Source organism: Pollicipes pollicipes, unplaced genomic scaffold, assembly GCF_011947565.3.
Source record: "Pollicipes pollicipes isolate AB1234 unplaced genomic scaffold, Ppol_2.1 Scaffold_3447;HRSCAF=4054_pilon_pilon_pilon, whole genome shotgun sequence".
Taxonomy (NCBI): Eukaryota; Metazoa; Arthropoda; class Thecostraca; order Pollicipedomorpha; family Pollicipedidae; genus Pollicipes; species Pollicipes pollicipes.
The window spans coordinates 14,894,513-14,919,516 of NW_023596297.1; the positions used below are offsets into that span (position 1 = coordinate 14,894,513).

Consider the following 25,004-nt stretch of genomic DNA (forward strand, 5'->3'; position numbering starts at 1 on the left):
GCGGCTTAAGGGGTCAAGGGGCGGCGGCGCTGAACCACGGTCAGGACGGGGAGGGGTCTCCCCGGTTTACACCTGGCCGTGTGGGAGGCGTCGTCCGCCCCGTATAGCACCGAGGTAGCCCTGGCGGCACCACCACCAACTGGTGAGTGGGCCGTCCCCCAGTTGGGCTCCGAGGTGGGTGGGGAGCCCCGGTGCCGAAATAAAGAACAACCTTGCATGGCATCTACAAACCCAAAAACTCCCGCCCCCGAGAGCGGGACGGACTGCGATGAATTTAGGGTGCAGCGAGGAGTCGGTTCCACCTGCTCCACGCGTTCTTGTCTTCCGGAGTGATGTGAAGAACCTGGCATCGCTTTCACCGTTTCAGCGCCGAAACGGATGCGACAGGTTGGGAAAAGTCACCCGCTGTGACAAGCTGAGGGACGGCGCGATCGAAGTGGAGTTCGCAAACGGCACCGATGCGACTCGAGCTTTGACTGTAACTGAATTTGTATATGCCGCGAGAACCGAGGGTGCAAAGCGAGACGTGAGCGTGCCGGTCACGGTCACACCGCACCACACCAAAAATTTCTCAAAAGGTATCATGAACTGCTATGACCTTCGTGACGTCAGCGAGGAGGAAATCATCGAAGAGTTGGGAATTTTCGGGGTCACGGCAGCACGTAGGATCACGACCAGGAGGGGTGATGACCAAATCCCTACAAACAACATTATACTGACATTCAACCGGCCTGATTTACCGTCTGATATCCGCATTGGCTACGCAGTTGTCAAAGTCAGGATCTTCGTCCCGAATCCGATGCGATGTTTTCAATGCCAGCGCTTTGGTCATACAAAACCACACTGCCGCAATCGAGCTGTCTGTGGGAAGTGTGCATCTTCCGAGCATTCGGGAGACCAGTGTACCTCTGTGCAGCCCTGGTGCGTGAACTGTGGCACGGGGCAGGTACCGCACACAACTTTCGATCGAAGTTGTCCAGCCTTCATGAAGGAAAAGGAAATTATATCACTCAAAACTTCAAAGAACATTTCTTTCCGCGAGGCGCGTGAACAGTATGAGGCTAATCACCCCAAGGTATCTTATGCCGAAAAATCCAAAACCTCTGTACCACAGTCCACCAGCATCAGTCACATGTCAGCGGTCCAACTCATCACGCTCCTGCGATCCTTCGGTTTGTCTGTGGTGCCGGCCGGGCGGGCGACCCCCGCCCAGTCGGATCCTCCTGGCCCTTCAGTTGCGTCCTGCTCTACCAACGCTGTGTCGTCGGGGTCGCAGGCGGGGGAGGAGGAGGGATGGACGGTGGTCAAGCGCGGCCATGGTCCGCGGGCTCGGCCTTCCTCGCCGTCTGTCACTCCGCTGCCCTCGTCGCCTCCGGCGACGCTGGCGAGTGTGTGTGGACGAGCAGCGGAAACGATGGAACGGCATGAGGCGGACAGGCGCGCCCGCGACGCCAAGCGGGCCCGCCTAGCGGAGTTGGAGAGGGCTAAGACGGCCAATCGCTTGTCCGTTGCAAGCAAGAAGCCCACCCCTCGCAGCGGCACACCATCGCCGAGAAGGCCAGTGGAGGCCCCCGCTGACCCCCAGACGCCCGGTAGAGGCCCGCCGATGGGCCCTCCCCCGCCGCCACCCCGGACCGGGTACGCTGGCGTCAAGCGTGCCCCGGCCGGTCCCCCGTCTCCATCTGACGGCGGGAGCCCCAGAACTCGTCCCAGAGTGGGGCACCTCCCTACAGAATCCAACCGTGGCTCTCAGTCAGAAAAGTCTGCTTCTGCAACTGGCGCAGCCCAGTTCTTTTAGGACGTGCCCGGTTTTAGTATGTGACCTCCAACCGGCTTTTTAACACGCCCCCTTTACAGGCCTTTTTACAGTGGAACTGTAGAGGAATAAGGGCGAATGCCCTCAACCTCCAGGCTGTCGTCAGCAAGCACTGTCCTGCAGCCGTAGCGCTGCAGGAGACCAAGCTTGCTTCTAGTCACCACTGCACGCTGAAGGGATACGCCCTGTTTCGCAATGATGTGTTAACTGACGGTATCGCACATGGCGGTGTCCTTCTTGCAGTCCACCACAGCGTGCCAGCCAGGAGGTTTAAACTGCGGTCTACGCTACAGGCTGTAGCCGCACGCCTACATTTTAATCACCGTCACATCACGGTGTGTTCTTTATATCTTCCACCTGGCGTCGGTTTTCCATTGGAAGACATGAGACGTTTAGTGCATGAGTTGCCTTCACCATGTCTTCTTCTGGCGACTTCAACGCTCATCACACCGTGTGGGGCTGTGATAGCACGAACACCCGCGGAAGGATGTGCGAACATTTTATCCGTGACTCGTCACTGTGTATTTTAAACACAGGGACTCGTACTCATTTTACACTGCCGTCTGGTCAGACTTCCGCGCTTGACCTGAGTCTTTCTAGTCCCGAGCTGGTGGAGAGCCTCGAGTGGTCTGTGGCAGATGATCCAATGGGCAGCGATCACTTCCCAGTGTGGCTTCGATTCCAAATAAGAGGAACGTTGGGTGTAAGACCACGACGTTGGAATTTTAAAAAGGCTGACTGGAGAGAGTTTGAGGCTCGACTGGAGACATTATGTCAGACCGGAGGTGTGAGGGTGGCACCCTCTATTGAGGATTTTACTCACAGACTTCTAGATTGCGCTAGCGATTACATCCCGCGCACTTCTGGATTTCCTCGTCGCACTCCTGTGCCGTGGTGGACGGAGAAGTGTCGTGACGCAATTCGCGCACGCAAACGTGCTTTCCGAGCTTTTGACGCCAGAAGTAGCTTGGAGAATTTAGTAGCCTTTAAGAAAGCCAGGGCTTTCGCCCACCGCACGATAAAAGAAGCGAAACGTGAATCCTGGCGTATGTACATAAGCACGCTCAACCGATTCACACCAACTTCGCAGGTGTGGGCTCGGATCAAACGTATCTCCGGGCAGTTTTCATCCGTGCCACTTCCTGTGTTACATGTTAACGGCCAGGTGGTGACTCATCCGTTGGATGTGGCTAACGGGATCGCCCGAGCACTCTCCCACCGTAGCGAAGGTGCAAACATGAGCCCACAGTTTTTACGGCAAAGAGCACAATCCGAAAAAACCGTAGTGAACTTTTCTACAAGGCAACCACAGGCGTACAATGAGCCCTTCACTTTGGTGGAGTTGGAGTCGGCAATCGGAAGACTTCGTAGTGTGTCGGAAGGTCCTGATGACATCCACAATGGGATGCTCCGACATCTGCGTCCGTGTGCACGTCGTGCACTATTGGCGGCTTTCAATAGGGTGTGGTCAAGAGGTGAGTTCCCTCCGGCCTGGCGGGAAGCTGTTGTGGTGCCTATCCTAAAACAGGGGAAGAGTGGGCTGGACCCTCTTCATTACCGACCCATTTCACTGACGTCATCACTGTCCAAGCTCATGGAAAAGATGGTAAACGTGCGACTCACTTGGTTTTTAGAGAACAACGATATTTTTAGTAACTCGCAATGCGGATTTAGGAAAAACCGTAGTACGGTGGACCATCTCTTAACACTGGACACCACGGTTCGCAAGTCTTTTCAAGAAAAAGCGCATATGGGGACAGTATTCTTCGACATTGAAGCCGCCTATGACACCACATGGCGCCATGGTATTGTTCAAAAGCTCTTTAAATATGGTGTACGTGGCCATATGGGTGCTTTTCTCCAAAGGTTTTTAGCCAAACGATACTTCCGTGTTCGGGTCGGCAACGTCCTCTCCGACAGGTACGAACAAATAAACGGCGTGCCCCAGGGCGGCGTGTTAAGTGTTGCACGGTTCGCAGTTATGATAAATGATATTTGTGATGTGCTCCCACAGTCGGTCGGACGTGCCCTTTTTGTTGACGATTTTACTATTTGGACCAGTGCAGCGAGAGCACCAGCGATGGAGCGGCGTCTCCAGCTGGCTGTGGACCGCGTTGAAAGATGGGGGTGACATGAACGGGTTTCGTTTTTCAGGCGACAAGACCGTTGCGATGCATTTTTGTCGTCGCCAGCGATGTGATGATCTGAGCATCCGTCTATATGGTCGCTCTATTCCAAATAAGGCCGTGGCCAGGTATCTTGGGATACACTTTGACCGCCGCCTTACATATAACGCACATCTTAAAATGTTACGCGATCGATGCTTTAAATCTCTCAACATACTAAAGTGTGTGTCTCGCACATCGTATGGGGCAGACAGAAGCACGCTTATGCTTTTATATCGTTCCCTCGTCCGATCCAAACTGGATTATGCATGCTTTGTTTATGATGGCGCGTCTGAATCCAGCAAGCGTGTTCTTGATACCGTCCACCATACTGCCATTCGCATTGCTACTGGGGCGTTTCGCACATCACCTTCCGTCAGCCTTTTAACGGAGGCACACGAACCACCACTTTCGACGAGGAGGAAAATGCTTGGCATGCGTTATGCCTTGAAGCTGCGGCAGTTCCCACTTCACCCGAGATATTCTGCAATATTTTCGCGGTTTGCAGCAAGTTCTCTTCGTCATGGGCCGCAGCAGCACGCTTTAACTTTTGGTTCCCGAATGAGAGCGTTATTGCTTGAGAGCGGAATTCCTGTTCGGGGTGTAAGGCAAGTAAGCCGCCTGGCTTCTCCTCCTTGGCAAATGACCACACCCTTCATTGACACCTCGCTTACGGAAATTAGGAAAAAAGACGTCACACCACACCTATTGAGATCCAGGGCAGTTGAGCTTTTGGCGTGTTATGAAGGATATACCCTGACATACACAGACGGATCCAAAACCTCGGATGGCGTGGGTTGTGCTTTCGTTAGCGGGTCCGTCACTCGATCGTTCTCGTTACCGGCCCACTCGTCAGTTTTTACGGCGGAATTAGTTGCAATCACCAAGGCGATATGTTTCATCGAAGTGGGTGAAGAATCTTCACACGCCATCACACACAGATTCACTGAGCAGTCTCTCTGCACTGAAGTCTTTTTATCCATCATGTCCCCTTTTACAGGACATTTTATCACGCCTGACACAATTGAATCGGGTTGGAAAGAGAGTTGCACTATGCTGGATCCCTAGTCACGTCGGTATCGTGGGCAACGAACTGGCTGATGCCGCTGCTAAGCGAGCAGCGGTAGCACCATATACCCGGTTTTTGCCTATCCCTGCCAGAGATTTTTACCCGGCAGTCAAGACCTTCCTGAGAAGCAGATTGCAGCGCTGTTGGGACCAGGTGGGGGGCAATAAGCTCCGGGCAATAAAGACAGAGTTGGGCTTGTGGTCGTCATGCTCTCGCAGTGTGCGGTGGGAAGAGGTGGTTTTATGCAGGCTGCGCATTGGGCATACCTATGCCACCCATGGCCATCTGTTACATGGAGCCGACAGACCCCTATGCCAGCGGTGTGGTGCCGTCCTGACTGTCCATCATGTCATTATATCATGTCCATGCCTCTTCGAAGAACGACGACGTCACTTTGGTTCACAGGCTTCGACCCTGACGATAAACGATGTGCTTGGTGACAGTTCCTCCTTTCTTGGTCCCAAACAGCTCTTTTCGTTTTTAAAAGATATTGATTTTCAAGTCATTTTCACACCGTACTAATTAAGTAACAGCATAGTTATGGGCGCAAAATGACCATTGCAGTCGACGCGCCCGAAAACTCCAATGAACAACAAACAACAACTACATCCCACCCGTCCCTGCCTGTATCGAGCGGCCGGGCGTGTCGGGCGTGAAAGCATGTCTGAAGCGCAGCCCGGTCCATTCCAGGCATGACCTGCCAGTCTTGCGTGCGCAACATCGAGACGACGGTCGGCGACAACGCCGGCATCCACTCCATCGTCGTCTCGCTGCCGGACGAGAGCGCCACCGTGACCTTCGACCCGCAGCTGACCTCACCGCAAGGCATCTGGTGAGTACTGGCGGCGCCGCTGACCTCTGACCCGCCGATAACCTTGCTGGTGATATTCAATCCCCGTTTTTTATTCGTGTAGCGCGCTTCGCGTTAGATGATACTTGGACGAGTGGCCCGTGATTATGCATGCCGATAACAAGATAACATGCTCCCTTAACGTGTCGGGTCACGGACCAGGGTCAGCTTTTGCACGAATTTGTACTCTCCCTGCTTGAAATAAGACAGTTCACTCAGCAATACCACTACGACGCGGTATTTCCGGGACAAAATTATTTATAGTTGTGAACAGACGGGCATTTCGCTTTGTCGCGCTTGCGCCTGACTGTTCAGCCGGCTCTCCACGTGGGCGAGAGACTTCTGCGCCACACCGGCCTCTGCCAGCGGATGTTGTGTTTTCACTGTCGCGCAGTTCCGCTGTGGAAATGCTCTCCGGGCTGGCTTCCGGCCACTGGAGTTTCCACGTATCGGCTGGTGACCTGGGCTGTGATAGCGATCGCCCTCGTCACCGTGACCTTTGACCCGTCGGCGGTGTCGCGTATCAGCACCTGTGTGGACAGAGGGCATACCGTAGCGGTACTGTAGCCGTCGGCCGCGCGGGGGTGTCCACAGACGGCTGCTGATGGATTGGATGTTGTGGTGTGGGCTACGTGGGCAGCCAGCCGCATGATGTGGCGACGGGAAGGCCGGGATGGGTGGCAAGGACGCCGGCGTCATGCTTTGAACCCGCTCCTTACCATGCTGCTGCCTTGTGTGTTGTATCTGCTGCATCTGGCTCTCACGAATGAGGCCACATTGTCTGCCATTGTGGGGAGTCCGTGCGCGGGGCCCCTGGCGTCCGGACGCTATGTTCTTCACTTTTATGAGCGAGAGTGACTTCTCCGGTATTGAAATTGGGTATACCTTACGAACACGTCACAGATTGCATACTCGACGCAGTTTGTGACGTGTTCGCGTTGACACACGAAACAGTTACTGCTTTGGTAACGCTCACAAACGCCACAATTGGTCCGGGAACGAGCGCCGTTTTAGATGGCGGCGGCGTCATCTGAAGGGATCGAACAATACCCGCATGTCGTGGATTGATCGAGTGCAGGTCGTAGTGCTCCATTGCTGCATTGGTGCATTCGAACTGTATCCACAACCCACGGTAATCATTGCGGAGAAATTTCCCATCGTTCGCGATTGGCGCCGTCCGCTCCAGTGCACGTTCACACAGCTGGTGGGCCTCTCCGCGTCCGAGTCATCGCGCCGCGTCGAGGCGTGCTCACGCGCGAGTGTCCTGGAGCGCGCCAGCCCCTGAGACGGGAGAGTGCCGCACCGCCACTCAGGTTCCGCTTGGCGGGGCGGCGGCGGCGCGTTCAGCGGCAGGTCTTCAGAAACCGTCACGTCACGGCGTCACAATGGCGCGGCCGCCACAGCTGATTCTCGGGTCAGGCCCGTCCCCGCCGGGTGCCTTCAACCATGCGTCTGCCGAGGGTTTGCACCCGGCACCGCCGTCGCCGTCGATCGTACGTGCCGTGCGCACCGGTTGATCACAGCGCACGTCTCTGCCCCCAGGCGGCATTGGTATTGACGCACGGCACCGTGCGGTGTGCCAGGCGCAATGATCGCTTCCGGTGTATGATCGCTGGACGCTGCCAGCGTAGGTACTGTGCACCCGACACTGTCCTCTGTTGTGTACCGTGTGCACCCGTCGCTCAGCACGCCTGCAGGCGCTGTGTCGGCCTGCGTCTTTAACTGGGCTACGCCGTCGGCTGTGTGCCGTGTGCACTCACCGCCTGTTGCGACTCCGGCCGCTGCCAGTAACGCCTGTTTGCACCCGGCTATGCCGTCGTTTGTGTGCCGTGTGCACGGGTGTCCTGGCGAGTCTCCGCGGCATTCAACGTCGATTTTTGCGCCCGACACGACCGTTCACGAGCGCCCGGCGTCGGCAGACGCAGTGTCGGGTGCAGCCGGTGCGGCGTTTACAGAGGGGCCGTCACCTGGCTCGTCCCATGTCGCCCTGTCGCCGGTCTCACGCCGCCCCGCTGCGCCGGCACGATGGGACCGCGCCACCAGGCTCCTTCGTTGGGTCTGGCCCGGGCCAAGTCTGTACCGTAGGCCATGATAAACAGCTTTGCGGACAATCACTGATTGTTCTAGTGTTGTTCGTTCGTAGTTGCGTTTGCACAAATTAAAACTAGATCAACGAAAGCTGTTGTTTTCTGTCGGTGTGCTGCTTTACGAGCCCCGCTACATTAATCCATTAGCTAATGGACCACGACACGTTATTCGGCTGATTACAATCATTATAGTGTCACGGGTCGGTGGCATGGTGGTGTAAGATTTTATGCTAAGGTGACGCTTAGGAGTTTATGGTTGACGTTTAAGATTTATATTTAATATTTTAACGTTTAAGGTTTTATGGTTGAAGGTAGTGTTCTACATTTATATGGAGGTTTGAACTGAATAGCCATCTGGAAAACTTTCGGTGTTTTTCACAATTCTGCCTTTTAGTTTCTGGGCTACACGCCTGCAAAAATGGGAAGGGTATATCGGGGTGAGTATTTCAGTCACGTTGGTATTCACGACGTCATGATTCAAAGTCATTCAAGTCATTTAAATCCTGCCATTTCATAAGCCATGCGACGATCAAGGCCATGCATAAAATAATTGTCGAGATATTCATACGTGGCATTCGTGAGCGCGATTTCCAGATATAACGGCCATCAATTGGCTCTCAATAAGTGTTGCGTAAGGTGCGATGACGCAATCAAACCATGACGCATTGAGGGGCATATTTACTAAACAACTAAACAAAGAATGGTGCGATCTAGAACAATCTTTCACTTTAAAAAATTGTTAGATAATTAGTTACCGATAATTAGAAGTAGGCTGGTTTCATCACATCTGATGTGTGGACGGCCGCCACGTCGAAGACACCGAGGTTCCAGGTGCACTATATTCCATGACCGCCCATCGCCAACACCGCGCCTCGACTCCTCGTGGACGCTGACAGGGAAACAACGAAACCTCGGAAACGGACAGACAGACGTAGAACTAAACAGAGCGGAAACAGACAGAACAGAGACTAAAATTAGCAATACAAAATTAATACGAAAATAGCATGGATTGAATAACACTAAATTAGACCTCAAGATAGTGACAAACTTAGTGACTCAACAAACGAGAAGAGAGCACTAAATCAAACTAGAAATGCAAACGGTACATCGACTACAGATGCTTGCTTCAATGTCCTCAAAAGTGAAGCATTCCCTCTAAGTGACCACACCTGCGTGTCTCATGCTGTCCTGCAAGTGGCAGGACGGCAAAACGATGGACGGTCACTTCAATCCGACGATGTACAACGTAATCGCGACATCACAAACAAATTATTAGAGCAATGAATGGTGGCACTTCCTTTGATTACACTACGGTGTGTGCCCTTATTTACTGCCCCAGTGTGCTCAAACGGGACCGAGAAAGCGTCCGGCATGCGCTGGCAAAATGAAGCGTCTGAGTCTCTGAAACACCAGTCCACGCGTACTTTCTACGGCCGGGTTTAATTAAACGCACCGGCGCGTGTGAATCGCTGTGGGGCACAGCAGAGCACCTGTACCAGGGCAGACGTACACCAGACCCAGGTGTAAAGTTTCCAAACGTGCAACGCGATGCCTATGCTGCACGGGTGCAGTTTGTGTCTTTTGCCACACTGGGGCCTTCAGCTGAGCTGCCATCGCATAAGGCACTCGCTTGCAAAAATTTAAACCAGAACAAAGAATGCGCGAAGAAATGAATCCCGCAACGAATATGAGCGGTGCGTATGCGCAGGCAAGCTCCATGAAGTTGAAAATTGACGGTCTGTCTAACGTCGTGGTGCCGTCAGCCTGCGGTTTAGAAAGCCTGCGAAACGATCGGATGTGCCGTTTGTGAGTTTTTGCGATCATTTTTGCTTGCTTTTTTCACCGGGAATTCGCAAGCTTTGTATGTCTTATCATACACTAGTACGAGTTTTTCATGCGTTTTGTGGTCTATTGTGCCGCTCCTCTGACCTTGGGACATCTTAGGTGTCGTACTTAGCCCACCGACACCGTGCAAACTAACGTTTCCACCATGCACTGACATTCCACACGGTGAAAACTGATGTTTCGTAACGTGCAGACAGACATCTGGTCAGTTGGTTTGCGACAATCGGTATGCCGCTCCTACACATCGCGGAACGCGGGTCAGCGTGCCGCAACTTGGGAACTGGCGTGACGTCCGCGCGAGAGAGTGACGCGGACACTGACGTGCCGTCCACGCAAGAGAGTGACGCGGATACTGACGTGCCGTCCGTGCAAGAATGTTACGGACACTGACGTGCCGCCCGCACGGGAGAGTGGCGCGGACACTGACGTGCCGTCCACGCAAGACAGTGAGGCGGATACTGACGTGCCGTCCGCGCAAGAGAGTGAGGCGGACACTGACGTGCCGCCCTCACGAGAGAGTGACGCGGACACTGACGTTCCGTGCGCACAAGAGAGTAATGCGCACACTAGCGTGACGTCCGCGCGAGACGGTAGCGCGGACACTGACGTGCCGTCCGCACGAGAGAATGGCGCGGACACTGACGTGCCCCTCGCGCGAGAGAGTGACGCGGACAATGACGTTCCGTCTGCGCAAGGAAGTGGCGCGAACGCTGACGTTTCTTCCACGCGAGAAAGTGACGCGGACAGCTGTCGGCGGTCGTCGCCTTGTGCTGGTGTCGATCGATGGCTGCACGACCTCCGGGGGTCGCGACGGAGCGCGGGCCTTCGCCGCCGCCGACGCTGCCCGCTCGCGCCCTTAGTCGGTGTTGACGATTCGCCGGCAGCGGCGGCGGCGGAGTGGGGTCCCGATGACCCGCGGAAGGGGCCGGCGGGCCCGCGGGGACCGCGCCGCCCTGCTGACGGACCGGCCGGTCAGCTACGGCGCCCACAGGTACGGCGCCGAGCGGGCTGGCTGGCGGCCTCCGCCAGGCTGTCCTGGCCGGGCGCTGCTGAGGAAGTCAGATTGGGCTAATGTTGATGTCGGAGTTTAAGAGCAAGAGGAAGCGAAGAAGGGAGAGCCGCCGTTGCAATATTGATAGTGACTTTAGCTTGTATGCACTTACCTTTGTGCAGGTATTTGAAGCTTGTAGCCCAGCGTTCTTCACTAGAGAATGTTACGCACGTAGTTTAACGCTCGTTGTGTTGATGTTTTTTTCTCATAGGGGACATGTACGCTATTAAAGCTTGTGTGGCTGTTAAGGATTCTGAATGCCGGATGAACAGAGAAGTGTGACAGCTTTCGTGGGACTTCGCTAATACGCGTGCAGAAAACGATATTTAGGATGCTTCCTAAAAAGCATGTGGGCTTTTCTAAAGAAAAGAGCTATTCCGTGATACATATATATATATATATATATATATATATATATATATATATATATATATATATATATATATGTATATATATATATATATATAATTAAAATCCAATACTTCCAAAAATTGCTGAAGGCCGTCTTACCTCAATGACCCTGACTTGTAACCACAGCAACGCCAAGGTTGGAATCTGAACGTACCATTAAGAGCTGGGCTGATAACCCAATGATTCATAAAGTAATGAATGAAATGAGCGCTGAAATCTCCTCTATCGCTGTGCATATTTGAAGTTCTTTTAGCTGTCAACGAAACTGGACTCAGTGCTTTATCGAGGACCGGTTCGCTTCCCTGAATAACGGTAACTACCAAAGGTGTTTTATATCTAGTAAAGCTTGGCCCGCACGGCGGTCGGTGGGGGTTCAGCGGGAGGAGGCGAGCGTTACTGGAGTTGAGCTGAGCTGAGCTGAGCTGAGCTGAGCTGAGCTGAGCTGAGCTGAGCTGAGCTGAACTGAGCTGAGATGAGATGAGCTGAGCTGAGCTGAGCTGAGGAGCCGAGCTAAACTGAGCTGAGCTGAGCTGAGCTGAGCTGAGCTGAGCTGAGCTGAACTGAACTGAGCTGAGCGTTGCGTCAACCTGCGCAGCCCGGCGCGCCGATTTACGTTGAGTGATGTGTGGGGGTGACGTACCGCCCGCGGCAAACCAACGCCGCGCATCGGCTTGTATGGTGCGGAGCGTCAGGCGGCCTGGCGCGAAGTGTCAGCTGGCTTCGTGCGAAATGTCAGTAGGGAATGATGCAACGCGTGCATCCGCCTCCGGAAGTCACTATATTGTCGTTGCAGTTTTAAGCTGTTCGTGTAGCGGTGTACGTGTTGGCTTACGTAATGTTTGTCACATCTCTTTCCTTAACGTTGCTCGAGTGGTTCGTCTAGTCGGCCGTTTGTTTGCCCGTCACATATGCAATCGCAGCGCATGTGTCGAGCGCGACTGATAAAACCTCATTCGCACAGTCCCCCTAAAATGTCGCATCCTCTGAAGGTTTTGCCAGTTTCCCTCGCCCAGCCGTGACCACATCAGCACCGTATCTCCGAGCCGCACTGATAAGGGCCGGGAGGCGGGAGGCGGCGACCGCGCCGGCCCGGCCGGCCGCCGTCACGTGCAGCCAGTCGGCTGCCGGAGCAGCGGCACGTCACGCCCGGCCGGCGGCGACGGTGGCAGCGGCTCGCTCCGTCTGCACGCGGCGTCAGTGTACCGTTGTTGGGCGCGGGGAGGTGACGCGGCGCGATGGTGCGCTCCAAATACGTGCGGCTGCGGCCGACCAGGTGAGGCTGCGGCGCTGTCGGGACGACACGGACGCCACCGTCGGCTGACGCGGCCGCCGTTGTCGGATGACACGGGCGCCGTTATCAGACGACACGGGCGCCATTGTCGGACGACCGGGCGCCGTTGTCGGACGATACGGGCACTGTTGTCGGACGACACGGGCACTGTTGTCGAACGACACGGGCGCCGCTGTCGGACGACACAGGCACCGTTGTCGGACGACACGGGCGCCGTTGTCGGACGACACTGCATGAGCGGATAGTGAGCAGATGGCTCGGTTCCCAGCGGTCTTGTGGTTGGTCTCAGCCGTCGTGTGAGGGCTCTGCGGCTGCCTGCATCCAGACGCCGTACGGGGCTGACTCGTCTGCTTGGCCGCGAGCGGGCCGGCCTGCTTGACGGGTAAAGCCGGCCAGCTTCGTGTCCCGGAGCCTGGGATTTCCTCTCCGTGACCGGTTTCTGAGGGTGCTGCATATTGGCTTAAGACGGGGTCCGCGTACCAGCGCCTGGCCAGTTCGTTGGAAGCTCTGAGCGATCTAACACAGAGTGAGGATCGGTTCGACCCTTCGAAAGTACAATTAAACTGGGTGACTCTCAGACATGTCAGTTGGTCCAACAGCGCTAATCAGCATATGTTTTTACTTAGATGTTGTACTGAGCCACGCACAACGGTTCTTGCATTATTGGCGCCATCATCTTGGCCTGCCACCAGTGGAGCAAAGCTGCTCCTCATCGCTGCCTCCTTACGAAATGCTCGATTATTTCAAGTCGTTGAATGACGCTCTCCATGCTGTTGAGTCATGGTCCACGGGTTTTCAGTGCTATTTCCCATGGCCTGCCCCACGCGCGTCACAACTTCCTGGTCAGGTCCAAGATGGAGGGCATGCAGCTGCGTCGGCGCGAAAAATACTCGTTTTCGAGCTAAGTGGTGTTATTCCCGTTTACACTGCGTATTGGACAGGCCACATATTCACTAAAAGAGCGGACTGAGAACGTACATCGCCATTGGCGGTAACGGTTACATGTGATTAAATGAGAGCATGGTTGCTGCTGTTTCATTTGCCCGTGGCGGGTCTGCTTCAAATCGGGGTGTCATTGCACAGGAGACGCGCGGGCAGGCTCGTGCTCGAACCCGCTCCAGCTGAGTCGCATGGCGATGGGCTGGTTTCAAGCAAATACGGTGGACTGAATCCCACTCGGTCTGACGGAAGGAAGTCGTTCCATTCTGACTCGGTTGGAGTTTTGCTGATTCCAGGCTCGGCTGCTCCCTCCGTGGGTCAGGCACGAGCCGGCTGTAGGGACTGTGTAAAGTAGACCGCGTTTAAGTCGTGAACGTTTCCTTTGTAATTTAGACTGCAAAACCGGTTACCAACGCACGGCATCTTCTTATCGTCATACCTTCCTGTGACGTAGAGGGACAAAATTACCCGGAAATCGATCGTGTACAGGCGATGGCGATCTGACGATAGTTTGGACTTACGGCCGCTTCAGGTACTTGGTTACTTGGCGGTTCATACAGGCATGCCTTGCCGGGCGCTGCGTAGTATAGGCAACGATCATACGTTTTTTTGCTATTGTTCTAATAGATCATCATCCTTGAATGTCGGTATCAGGCCGGCCCGTCCACGAGGCGTCCGGACTGACCTTCGCGGCAGTGCTGTGGCATGTCGTTGCCCGCTGAGTGATCTACACCCCAGCGTCGGTGGGGTTCAGCAGCCGGCCGGGAGCCGGTGATCCCGGCCCGGCTGCAGTCGGGACGGGACGAGCGACGCCTGCCGTCCCCGGCTGCCTCTGTCTGCAGCGGTGCGCTGGCCGCCGGACGGGTTCGCCTTGTCGTGCCTGCAGAACGGGCGCGGCGATGGCGGAGCTGGCGACAACAGCCCTTGACACCGGCCGGAGGCAGCGGCCGGGATCAACGGCCGGGGGCGCGGGTGTACCGTACAGCAGCGCCGGGTGCTGCTCCTCATCGCCAGTATTCCCCAGTAACATCGCTCTCTCCATGCTGCAACGACCCTGGACTGTCACACCGCCGTCGCCGGCGCTTTCCTGACGCCCGCCTCCCTCTCCCGACAGTGACATGATCGACGACATGGGCTTCGACGCGTCGCTGCCGGCGGCGGCCGGCGGCGGCGGCGACGGCGCGGGCGACGGAGCCTCGCGCACAGTCGTGCTCGACATCGGCGGCATGACGTGCCAGTCGTGTGTGCGCAACATCGAGGCGACGGTCGGCGGCCGGCCGGGCGTGCGCGCCGTGCGCGTTGACCTGGCGGCGGCGCGCGGCTGGCTGGAGGTGGCGCCCGAGCTCGCCGACCAGCAGCTGATCGACTGGGTGGAGGAGATGGGCTTCGAGGCGCGCCTGGCCGCCGAGCTGCAGTGCCGCCTGGCCATCGAGAACATGAGCTGCCAGTCGTGCGTGCGGAACATCGAGGGCAAGGTGGCCGCCCAGCCGGGGGTGCTCGGCGTCAAGGTGGGTGCGACGGCGCCTGGTGGTGGCCGCCGTGGCGTCCGGAGAAGGTGCGGCGGCGGCAGCAGCGCCCGGCATCTGTCTGTGCGCGTCCGATGTGTGCCGACTCAACACTGAAGTGCGCAATGACCCGGGAGGGGAGTGTCATGCGCCAGATCATAGAGAGCCTAGCCTTATTTGAAAGTTAAGAATGTGCGTGAATCATGCCTGAACGTTTTGTCATACACGTTAGAAACTTTTTCGAGCGTTCCAGAGGAACCACTGGATGCAGTTAGAGACCTAAGAACCCGTTTCCTCATGCGTAGTCTGATCATTGTTCAAGCACATTGGATTGTTCCATTAGCGTCCCGTAATGACGAGCCAGGCCACTTGCTGGCGAGTCCAGCTTCAAGCAGCGCAACAAATATAACCCCTAGTGACCTGACCGGCCCAACGGCAGCGCCTTCCTACAGACGTCAATTATTCACAGCCGTTGGCCTTGGAGTGACAAGGGCGTTTGATCATCACAAAACACGTTACTGATCTTAACTTACCGCGCGTTGCTGGGATGCTTCAAAACACGTAAGTGGGGTTCGCGTAACGTCGCCGTGCCGCGACCAGACCCTGAACTAAATTCCCGCCGCCATGAATCAGCCGGGAAAGCCGGGAATCCACGGCTCGACAGTCGTGAGCATCGAACAAAAAATATTCTAGGCAGAGCGACGCTGCCCGCTGTCCCGTACGTGGTCTGGGCGCAGATGCACGTGCTCAGTGATCGTCACATGCCCGGGCGCGCCAGTGCCGCCATTTGAGCGGCGCTGATGGAAATGTCTGCGCTTCATATCGCCGGCTAGTCTGCGCCCGCGCTCCTCGGTATGAGGGACGCTGCCGGGACGGATATGGGTGGCGCCGGCCGGAGGGGAGGGGGCCTGGACCGGCTGCAGCGCGGCGCCGGCCCGGCCGCCACGCTCCCAGATACCGTGCCTTTCTCCGGTGTCGCCAGAGGAACGTCACGGCCAGGAGGAGCTGCCCGTCTCGTTCCTCTCTATGTCATGGGTCGTGTGGTGGGGTTGTCCAGATGGGGCCGTTCCCACGCCAAACGTCGACGCCACAGCGGCTGCTGCCGGTGGTCGATGTTGCGATGCTCCCCGCGTGCCGGGAGTGTTCCCGTTTTGCGAGCTGTGCCCCCTGGCGGGACCGCCGTCTGCGAGCAGTGATGACGTGTGGACCTGCCAGCGTTTGGCCATTCCGCCGATGTGCCGCCATCAGCGGCCGCTCGCTCTGAAGGGACGTCGCCAGCACCTCGCTCGATCAGGTACTCGGATTGACGCGCATTCTCGTTCCGCAGGTGGACCTGGAGGCCAAGGAGGGCGTCATCACCTACAACCCGCAGGTCACTTCTCCCGGCACGCTGGAGGACTTCGTCAACGGCATCGGGAAGTTCAGGGCCGCCGTGAAGCCACCGTCGGATGGATCTTCCACAGGTCTGCATGACTGACGTGCTATCGAGGAATGGTAACGATCTTGTCTTGGCTTGGCTTGGTTGGTGTATTCCACGTTCGTTCCCAGCCAGTGGTCTTTGTCGTTGAGCTGGGATGTGGACCCTCGTTTTTACAGTGAAGGATTTTCTAACATGAAAGGATCAAGTTTGGCTGGGGAACTATGCAGAGTTTTGTCGTTACTTGTTTAACTTCCGACATCTTTTTACGGAAACGTGTGCCCGCAGCTGTTGTAGATGGTATGCCTGCCAGCGTTCGGTGCCTTCGGTCGGCAAACATATCTACACTTGACTGGTCAGAGTAGACATAGGACCGTCCTCATGTCCATCTGCGTGTCGCTGCCTTGTCAGCCACATTATCTTGGCCACTCCCCCCGATTCCGGTGGCGGTCGCACGGCTTAGTGGGCCCTTCGTCCCCAGGGCCCGTGGACGGCTGCCTCACACCTCTGCGCGTCCCCAGGGCCCGTGGACGGCCGCCTCACACCTCTGCACATCCCCAGGGCCCGTGGACGGCCGCCTCACACCTCTGCGCGTCCCCAGGGCCCGTGGACAGTCGTCTGACACCTCTGCGCGTCCCCAGGGCCCATGGATGGCCAGCGACCGTCTGACACCTCTGCGCGTCCCCAGGACCCGCGCAGGACAAGCCGGACGGCCGGTCGGACTCGCCGCCGCGGCAGGCGCCGCTCTCGGCCCGCGCGCCGGGCGAGTCGCCGCGCTCGCCGCCGAAGCCGCCGCGCTCGCCGCAGAGCGCCACCCGTAGCCCGGAGAAGACGCCCGTCAGTCCAGGGAAGTCAACACGCTCGGCGGCCGACGAGCTGGAGACGTGCACCGTCTCCATCCGCGGCATGACGTGCGCCAGCTGCGTCAGCGCCATCGAGAAGCACATGAACAAGGTGGACGGTGAGTACGGCTGCGACTGTGTGCCGGGAGCGGGCGCGGGCGCGGGCGTGGGGTCGGGTTTCATGAGGTGCGGCTGGTTGGGAGACTGGTGCGTAACCGAATCAATAAAGTGCGCTTGTGGCCGTGTGCACATTGCGCTGAAGAAGGCGCAGTGACGAAACTTTTGACTCGTAATTTGTTGTAGGTGCGGGAAGGCGCAACGTTTTGTGTTTGGCTTCTCGAACAATAAGGAACCCCGCAACGGTAGGGTCAACATGCCAGCATCACAAGCTCAGCCTGGTGGCTTGGGCGTCCGTCGGCTCAAGGAATCCCCTCCCGTTCCTCTCTTCGCACTGTTGGCATTCAGTCGCACCGTGGTACCGTTTGGGCGTAGGTCGAAGGGTAGGGGAAGCCACCTCTCCAGTGCGCAAACAGTGGCTCGTTCCCATGCTGACCCGCCGTGTGACCATTGTGGTCGGTGCGCCCGAAGCTCGTGCTGACCGCCCCCCGCGCGGCCACAGGTGTGGAATCGATCCTGGTGGCGCTGCTGGCTGGCAAAGCCGAGGTGCAGTACGACCCGGCCGTGCTGCTGCCCTCGCAGGTGGCCGGCCTCATCTCCGACATTGGCTTCCCGGCCCAGCTGCTGGAGAACCACAGCCCGGAGGGCACGCTCGACCTCGAGGTAGGCGGCGTGGCGGCACGGCACGCGGTGGCACACGCTCGTGCACGGAGTTCAGTTCAGTTCAGTTCAGTTCAGTTCAGTTTATTGCGGTTACATCCTGAAATACCTTCAGGCATTTCCACGCCCACGCCCACGCCCAAGCGGCGCGGGCGTGGACGTGGGCGTGGGCGCGGGCACGAGTGTGGGAGAGCGCGCTGAGTTGGCGGCGAACGCCGATCACGGATGAAGCTCATTTCCCTGATGAAGGTGCTGTCAGCGAAGATATTCAGCACGAGTGCTGCATGAAAAGCCGTCCCTTGATTCGACACAAATTGGGAGCGTTTGTGTTCGGTTACGGCTGGCCGCCGACCCGCCGCCGTGGCGCGCGTCAGCTGGCAGCAGCCCGGATGTGTACCCCGTCACCCGGACCACCCCTGACCCCGGGCCGGCAGATCCGCGGGATGACCTGCGCCTCGTGCGTGCACACGATCGAGACGAACGTGGTGCGGCGGCCGGGCGTGGTGTCCGTGTCGGTGGCGCTGGCGACGGAGCGCGGACGGGTCGTGTTCGACCCGGGCCAGACGGGGCCGCGAGACATCATCCAGGCGATCGAGGTGAGACGACGGCGGCGGTGGGCGGTGGCGGGGCCAGCACCGGCCAGCGGGTCCTGTTGACAAGTGTGGCAGGGCGCTGGATTGGTCGGTGGTGCGCGACCCGCGGGAAGTGCAGGGCGAGTGGCGAGCGGAGCTGGGTGGCGGTGGAGTGACTCGGGCTGGGTGGTGGTGTGGGCCGACTCAGTGTGAGCGCTCGGATTTGCCAGTTGTCCGTTACCCTCATGTTCCTTCGGAGACTCCGGGCAGGGACAGCCCGCTGCGGCCCACCGCGCTGAGGTACAGACATGTTCGAAGATAGACCGACAGCTATCTAGAACTACTTAAAAACACGATAATTCCCGCGGAGTATTTCTAATCATTTTGCGATACAAAACAGGCGTCGCAGCGAGCCGTCGTAAGAACGGCAGGTGCTGAGGCACCAGTGGTGTCAGGAGTGACATGTCGGTACTGCCCTGTTGCCTCGGCTTTGTTCGTAATCCCGCCACAGATGGTGAGGTTTTCAGGGGTGTCGGTTTGTCGTGCCGACTGCACAGCCGGCCGCAGGTGGCGTGCTGTCCCGGGGCGTAGCGCCGTGTCACCACCGCCTATGATGTCCTGCTGACGGGCTGAGCAGCACTGCACGCCCATTGTGAAGGACATGATGTAGTGCTGGCCGTGTTCAGCCGGCCGTGGAGTGTTGTCCGGGGTTGCCCCGGGACGTATGGCTGACCTGTGTTGGCACGAGCTGGGTGTGCGGGGCGCCGAGCGCTCCGGTCCGTCAGCTGCCTTCTCCGCTCCCCCGCCGCCTGATGATCGTCCAAACTCAAGGGACTTGTTGACGTTATGCCCGGCTGGCCAACGGCGCCCGCCTGTGGCCGCTTGAAGCAGCAGTAGGGTCCCTCTCTCAACACACCACGACGCAACCGCGCTGCTTGTATCTGCAATGCAGTAGAATGCAACGGCTTTGTCTGCCCTCTGGCCAGGACCTGGGCTTCGAGGCGGCGCTCCGCTCGGGCAAGCAGGGCAGCGCGTCGTACCTGGACCACCGCGAGGAGATCGCCAAGTGGCGCAACTCGTTCCTGGTGTCGCTGTTCTTCGGCGTGCCGTGCATGCTCATCATGGTGTTCTTCATGGTGCGCATGCGCCGGCTCGGCCATGGTAGCATGTGCTGCGTGGTGCCCGGCCTCTCCATGGAGAACCTGCTCATGTTCATCCTTTCGACGCCGGTGCAGGTGAGGGCGGGGTCGCGTGGCCTCGCCGGCTGGGTTGGACCGGGGTGCGGGCGGCGACGGGCGGATTTTGACCGGTTTCGTGGTGGGCTCCGGAGTGAAGGGAGGCGCTGGTGTATATTGATCTGCTTGGGCGGTTTTAGGCGTCCACATTCAGTCCAAATAAATATGTTTTTGCTCGGATCTACGTGGCTTCGAGTGTCTGGCCCGTCCCGTATGGGTTACCATCTCGTGTATGCCGTTTGTTTTGGGCGTCGGCGCTGGATCTACCCAAGCGTGTTTCATTTGCACATGCTCGCCGAGTCGAACACTCCCGGCCTTCAGCCCACGCTTATGGACCAATGCTGCTGCAGACACTGAATAAAGCACCCGTACGGCCTTGCTGTATCCTGCTCCCCGCCACAGGAGCCCATTTCCATCCCTGTCGCATGCCGCCGTGCCTGACGGCGTGCTCGTGCGGCGCTGACGCCCCGCCTCGCCCCCAGTTTATCGGCGGCCGGCACTTCTACGTGGCGGCGGTGAAGTCGCTGCGCCACGGCGCCGCCTCCATGGACGTGCTCATCATGCTGGCCACGACCGTGTCGTACGTGTACTCGGTGGCCGTGGTGGTGGCGGCCATGCTGCTGCAGGAGTCGGCGAGCCCGCTTACCTTCTTCGACACGCCGCCGATGCTGCTGGTGTTCGTCTCGCTGGGCCGGTGGCTCGAGCACATTGCTAAGGTGGCCGCGCGAGGTCGGCGCTGTTAGGGTGCGCGCGTTGCATGGGTTGTGGCGGCTGGGGCTGTCAGAGGGGGGGGGGGGGGGGGCGATGGTGGTGGTCAAGTCCTGTATAGGGTGGAGCGTCGACGCTGTGGATAATGGGCACGACGACCGGTAGGGGAGGATTGTGGGATGAATTATGAGATTTACGCCTGGTGGTAGTCATACTTGTGGTTTCAGTGGATTGTAGTATTAGTAGGTGATTTTTGCAATCACGTTATGCTGTGGTTTGTGGTAGTGGCGGCTGCTCCCATGCATGCAATGCGGTGATCGTTCTCTCCCAGATTTTCTGCCCGTTCACATAATCTCATAAAATTGTAGATGCCGCTGCCGTCGCCGTCCTTTTTGGACGCACCTTCCGTTCAGCCGCTGTATCCGTTCCTCACCATCCGCGACCATTGACGCTGCTCGGCGGTTTCCATTCCCCGTGCACCCGAACACCACATGCACGGACATCGCGCGCTCACCCTCAGGGCAAGACGTCTGAGGCGCTGGCCAAGCTGATCTCGCTGCAGCCCACTGAGGCGGTGCTGGTGACGCTGGGGGAGAACAGGGAGGTGCTCACAGAGGACAGCATCTCCGTCGAGCTGGTGCACCGCGGCGACATCCTCAAGGTCGGCAGCGATGCTACCACGCTGATGGCAGCGGAGCTTCTCGTTGGCGAGACATGAAACGACGCGTTGCGTGTCACTGGGAGGAGACAATGCGATTTGCAAGCGGCTGACACCATGAAAGCCCGTCGGACGACGGCTGCAGCGGTGCCTGTGTGCAGCGGGCCTGACTGTGGTGTGTCCGCCAGATGGTGCCCGGCTCCAAGGTGCCGGTGGACGGCCGTGTCCTCAGCGGCGGGCCTGACTGTGGTGTGTCCGCCAGGTGGTGCCCGGCGCCAAGGTGCCGGTGGACGGCCGTGTCCTCAGTGGCCACTCCCTGTGCGACGAGTCCCTCATCACCGGCGAGTCCATGCCCGTCGCCAAGAAGCCAGGTCAGTGCCGGCCGCTCCAGCCGGGGCGAGGCGTTCGCGGGGGGGGGGGGGGGAGTGCTCTGAGGCTAAGCATGGGCACGGCGATGGAGGGACCTTTTGCTCGGTCAGTTGGAGAGGACGCTTGGGCGGCTTGTCTGAGCTGGCCTGACCTCGGCCCGTGCGATGCGCACGCCGGGCGGCGTCGCGGCGTCCTGTGCTGTTCGTGTGTGCATCGTATCGGGATTGCTCTCTGTGTTGCTGGTGTGTTTGACCAGTGTCTACTTTGATACAGCCCAGCTTGTTTGTGTAGCTCTTCTGAAGGGCCGTGCTTGAACCATGTTGACCCTTTCGCCACGTTTGTCATCCGCTGACAGGGGCTACAATAGCGCGACCATCGACCTGATCTGGGACTCAGGGACCTTCAGTCGTACCCAGATGGGCGGCCCGCTATCAGCCTTGGTTGCCTTAGCTCGTGGTCCGCTGGCCAGCGTGCCCCTCCATGAGGCCCTGCCCTGCCCTGCCCTGCCCTGCCCTGCTAAAACCTGCGTCTGACGCCGTGTCCGGCAGGCTCGCAGCTGATCGGCGGCGCCATCAACCAGAACGGCACCCTGTTGATGACTGTGACGCACGTGGGCCAGGACACGACCTTGGCGCAGATCGTGCAGCTGGTGGAGGAGGCGCAAACCAGCAAGGCGCCCATCCAGCAGCTGGCCGACCGCGTGGCAGGTCGGTCGACGGTCTACACCTCCGCCCGGACCATCCTGAACCGCGCCGACCCTCCGTGCTCTCCTTCGTCCGTGCACTGGCACAGCGGCCGGCGCCTGGCCGTCTGGGCGGCAGCAGGTGGTCGCGCCTCTCCTCTGTCGTTGCCCTCGCGACTCCACCGCGTACCGGTCCAGCTGCCAGCGGCCGGCCAGCGCGGCGGAAGGCAGGCTGGGTTAGCAACGGACCTCTGCACAGCCCCTTCGCCCCCCCCCCCCCCCCCACAGCGCCCACCTCGCCCGTGCGCTGGCCTAGCTGGTGTGCCCAGCGCGCATGGAGCGCTGTTCACGTGTTAAGCTATGAAGAAGGAGTCGCACTCGTGAAGTGTGCTCGCTCCTCGCTGTGGGAATTTTTCGACTGGACCAGTCGTTACGATTGCCGCTGAATAACTCGGTTTGGAGCGCTGTTTGGCTGCCATGGGTTTGCACAAACTGGCGAGTGTCAGACTGTGCCTCGGATAGCGCAGGCTGGTCCTTCTGAACGGTGGGGCGGAGCCGCTAACGAGCTTTCCCGGTCCCATGGCAGGTTACTTCATCCCGATCGTGGTGTCCGTCTCGGTGACGACCCTGATCGGCTGGACCATCGCCGGATACGTCAACATCCACTACATCGACCCCCACTTCAACGTAAGCGCTCGTATGCCCGTCGCAAGTGTAATCAGCGGCGGACGGTGCAGGGTTCGAGCGCTGGATACCGGCCGGCTTTGAATCAGAGCTGGCCGAAAATCCCCCTCGAGTTTGATCAGTGCTGTTTACGTTGCGCTGGGGGTGGTTGTATCTCTAACGCCGGCTGATTGTGTGAAATTTTCTGCGGGTCTGTGTGCGATTCTCTAAAAAATCAACAGATGTTCAATACAATATGGCTGTCATTAATGCTGGTGGCCGTCAAAGTCAGCCCATAATCCTGTGTTGATGTGCTCTCCCTATCGCTACAGCGCTCCCAGGCCACTCGAACCCAGTCACCGACCGCCACGCAGGGCAGTCCGCCGTCTGTCCCGCTCCACACCCGCATGGTCATTTCTCGCGGTGCGGGGCTGACATCACCGGCGCGACCTCCGGCCGGCAGGGCACCTCGGTGCACGGCGAGACGCGCGACGAGGTCATCTTCCAGTTCTCGTTCCGGTTCGCGCTGACTGTGCTGGCGATCGCGTGTCCGTGCGCGCTGGGCCTGGCCACGCCCACCGCCGTCATGGTGGGCACCGGCGTCGGCGCGCTCAACGGCATCCTCATCAAGGGCGCGGAGGCGCTGGAGAACGCGCACAAGGTGGGCCGACGGCGCGGGCGCCGGTGGAGGGGTGCTGGACAGGGCAGCGGGCCGGGCCGGGTGTAGTGAGGATGGAGGGGGCGATGGGCTGGGCCGGGGGTGGCACCGGTCGTGTCAGGTACGTATTGTGGGCCCCGGGGAGAGGGGTCGGCGGGGCCGGGTGTGGCACTGGGGGAGGAGGAGGCGGGCTGGGCCGAGTGTGGCGCCGACGGAGGGGGCGGTGGGCTGGGCCGGGTGTGGCCCCGATCCCGCCAGGTGCGCAGTGCGGTGTTCGACATGTCCGTCTGTTGTCCGTCTGATGTGGTGTTTCTCCGCCCGTCCGCCAGGTGCGCAGTGTGGTCTTCGACAAGACCGGCACCATCACGCGCGGCCTGCCGTCTCTGACCCACCTGGCGGTGTACGTGGACGAGGTCACCTGCCCGCTGGCCCGGCTGCTGGCGCTGCTCGCCTCAGCGGAGGCCAGCAGCGAGCACCCCATCGCGCACGGTGAGAGGGGCGCGGTGACGACACGAGGAGAAGAAGAAGAAGAAGAAGATGCTTGAGGGGGGAGATCCCGCGACTGTGGCTGGCTGAGTAGTGTGCTGCGACCAGCACTGTCTTGCCGACGGGGGAAATGTTGTGTGGCGTTCGTTTCCTCTCTCGATTCTATCCAATGGCTCACAGTTGGGTTTATGACATACCGGACTTGATGCAGATTTGACTACATCGTGTCACTGTCATATTGACGTGTTTTGCACGTGCGCTTGCGATTCGGCTGACACATCAGGCATTTCCAGCATGGGTGTACATTGTCCGTTACCCTGAATCCGGCCAGCACCGTCCGTCAATGAACGTCTACGTAATAACATCTACTACCAACCATCCAACGTGGAATGGCGACACTGACAATTCTGGCCACAGTCGGAGACCCTTATGACATTTGATGTGTCATGTCCGTATATTTATGGGTGTTGTAGAGCATTTCGATTTCCGGGGTTATTTGGACGCAAGCTTTTTTAATGGCATAAAAACACGACACAGGGTTATAATCGACTTTAGCGACACTCGTTAAGCGTTCAATTCAGTAGTGACAAATTTGTACCGACGAGGCGCGAAAAGAAGACATTCGGCCCAGTAATCGTTAGATTTTCGTTTTCCATCTTCGGGTGGAATGTAAGACCCGTCGCGCCCCCGGCGATGAGGTGCAGATCACTGACCGAACCCCAGTCGAGTGACATGAGGTCCCGGGCTCCGGTCGAGGTCACAGGAGGCGTACAGCGCTGTCGGCAGGTCGCTGCTGCCAGTGTCTGCTCGTTCTGGGACGGCCGCCGCCGGTGTCTGCTCACCTCTTGGGCGCGCGACCGAACAAGCCGAAGGAGGGGGAGGGGGAAGGGGTACGCACTAGAGGAGCC

At 58.4% G+C, this 25,004-nt stretch overlaps 1 protein-coding gene across 1 annotated transcript in view; it reads left to right on the forward strand.

The window, feature by feature from the left end:
• The window catches only part of LOC119092178 (copper-transporting ATPase 2-like), a 35,239-nt gene that overhangs the window by 1,494 nt on the left and 8,741 nt on the right, over positions 1-25,004 (forward strand). Inside the window, 14 exon segments of the mRNA XM_037215155.1 lie at positions 5,726-5,882; positions 14,639-15,032; positions 16,357-16,492; positions 17,135-17,407; positions 17,908-18,068; positions 18,500-18,661; positions 19,624-19,872; positions 20,355-20,588; positions 21,101-21,241; positions 21,501-21,609; positions 22,156-22,314; positions 22,876-22,976; positions 23,416-23,613; positions 23,940-24,099. Coding sequence (XP_037071050.1) covers positions 5,726-5,882; positions 14,639-15,032; positions 16,357-16,492; positions 17,135-17,407; positions 17,908-18,068; positions 18,500-18,661; positions 19,624-19,872; positions 20,355-20,588; positions 21,101-21,241; positions 21,501-21,609; positions 22,156-22,314; positions 22,876-22,976; positions 23,416-23,613; positions 23,940-24,099 — 2,634 coding nt within the window.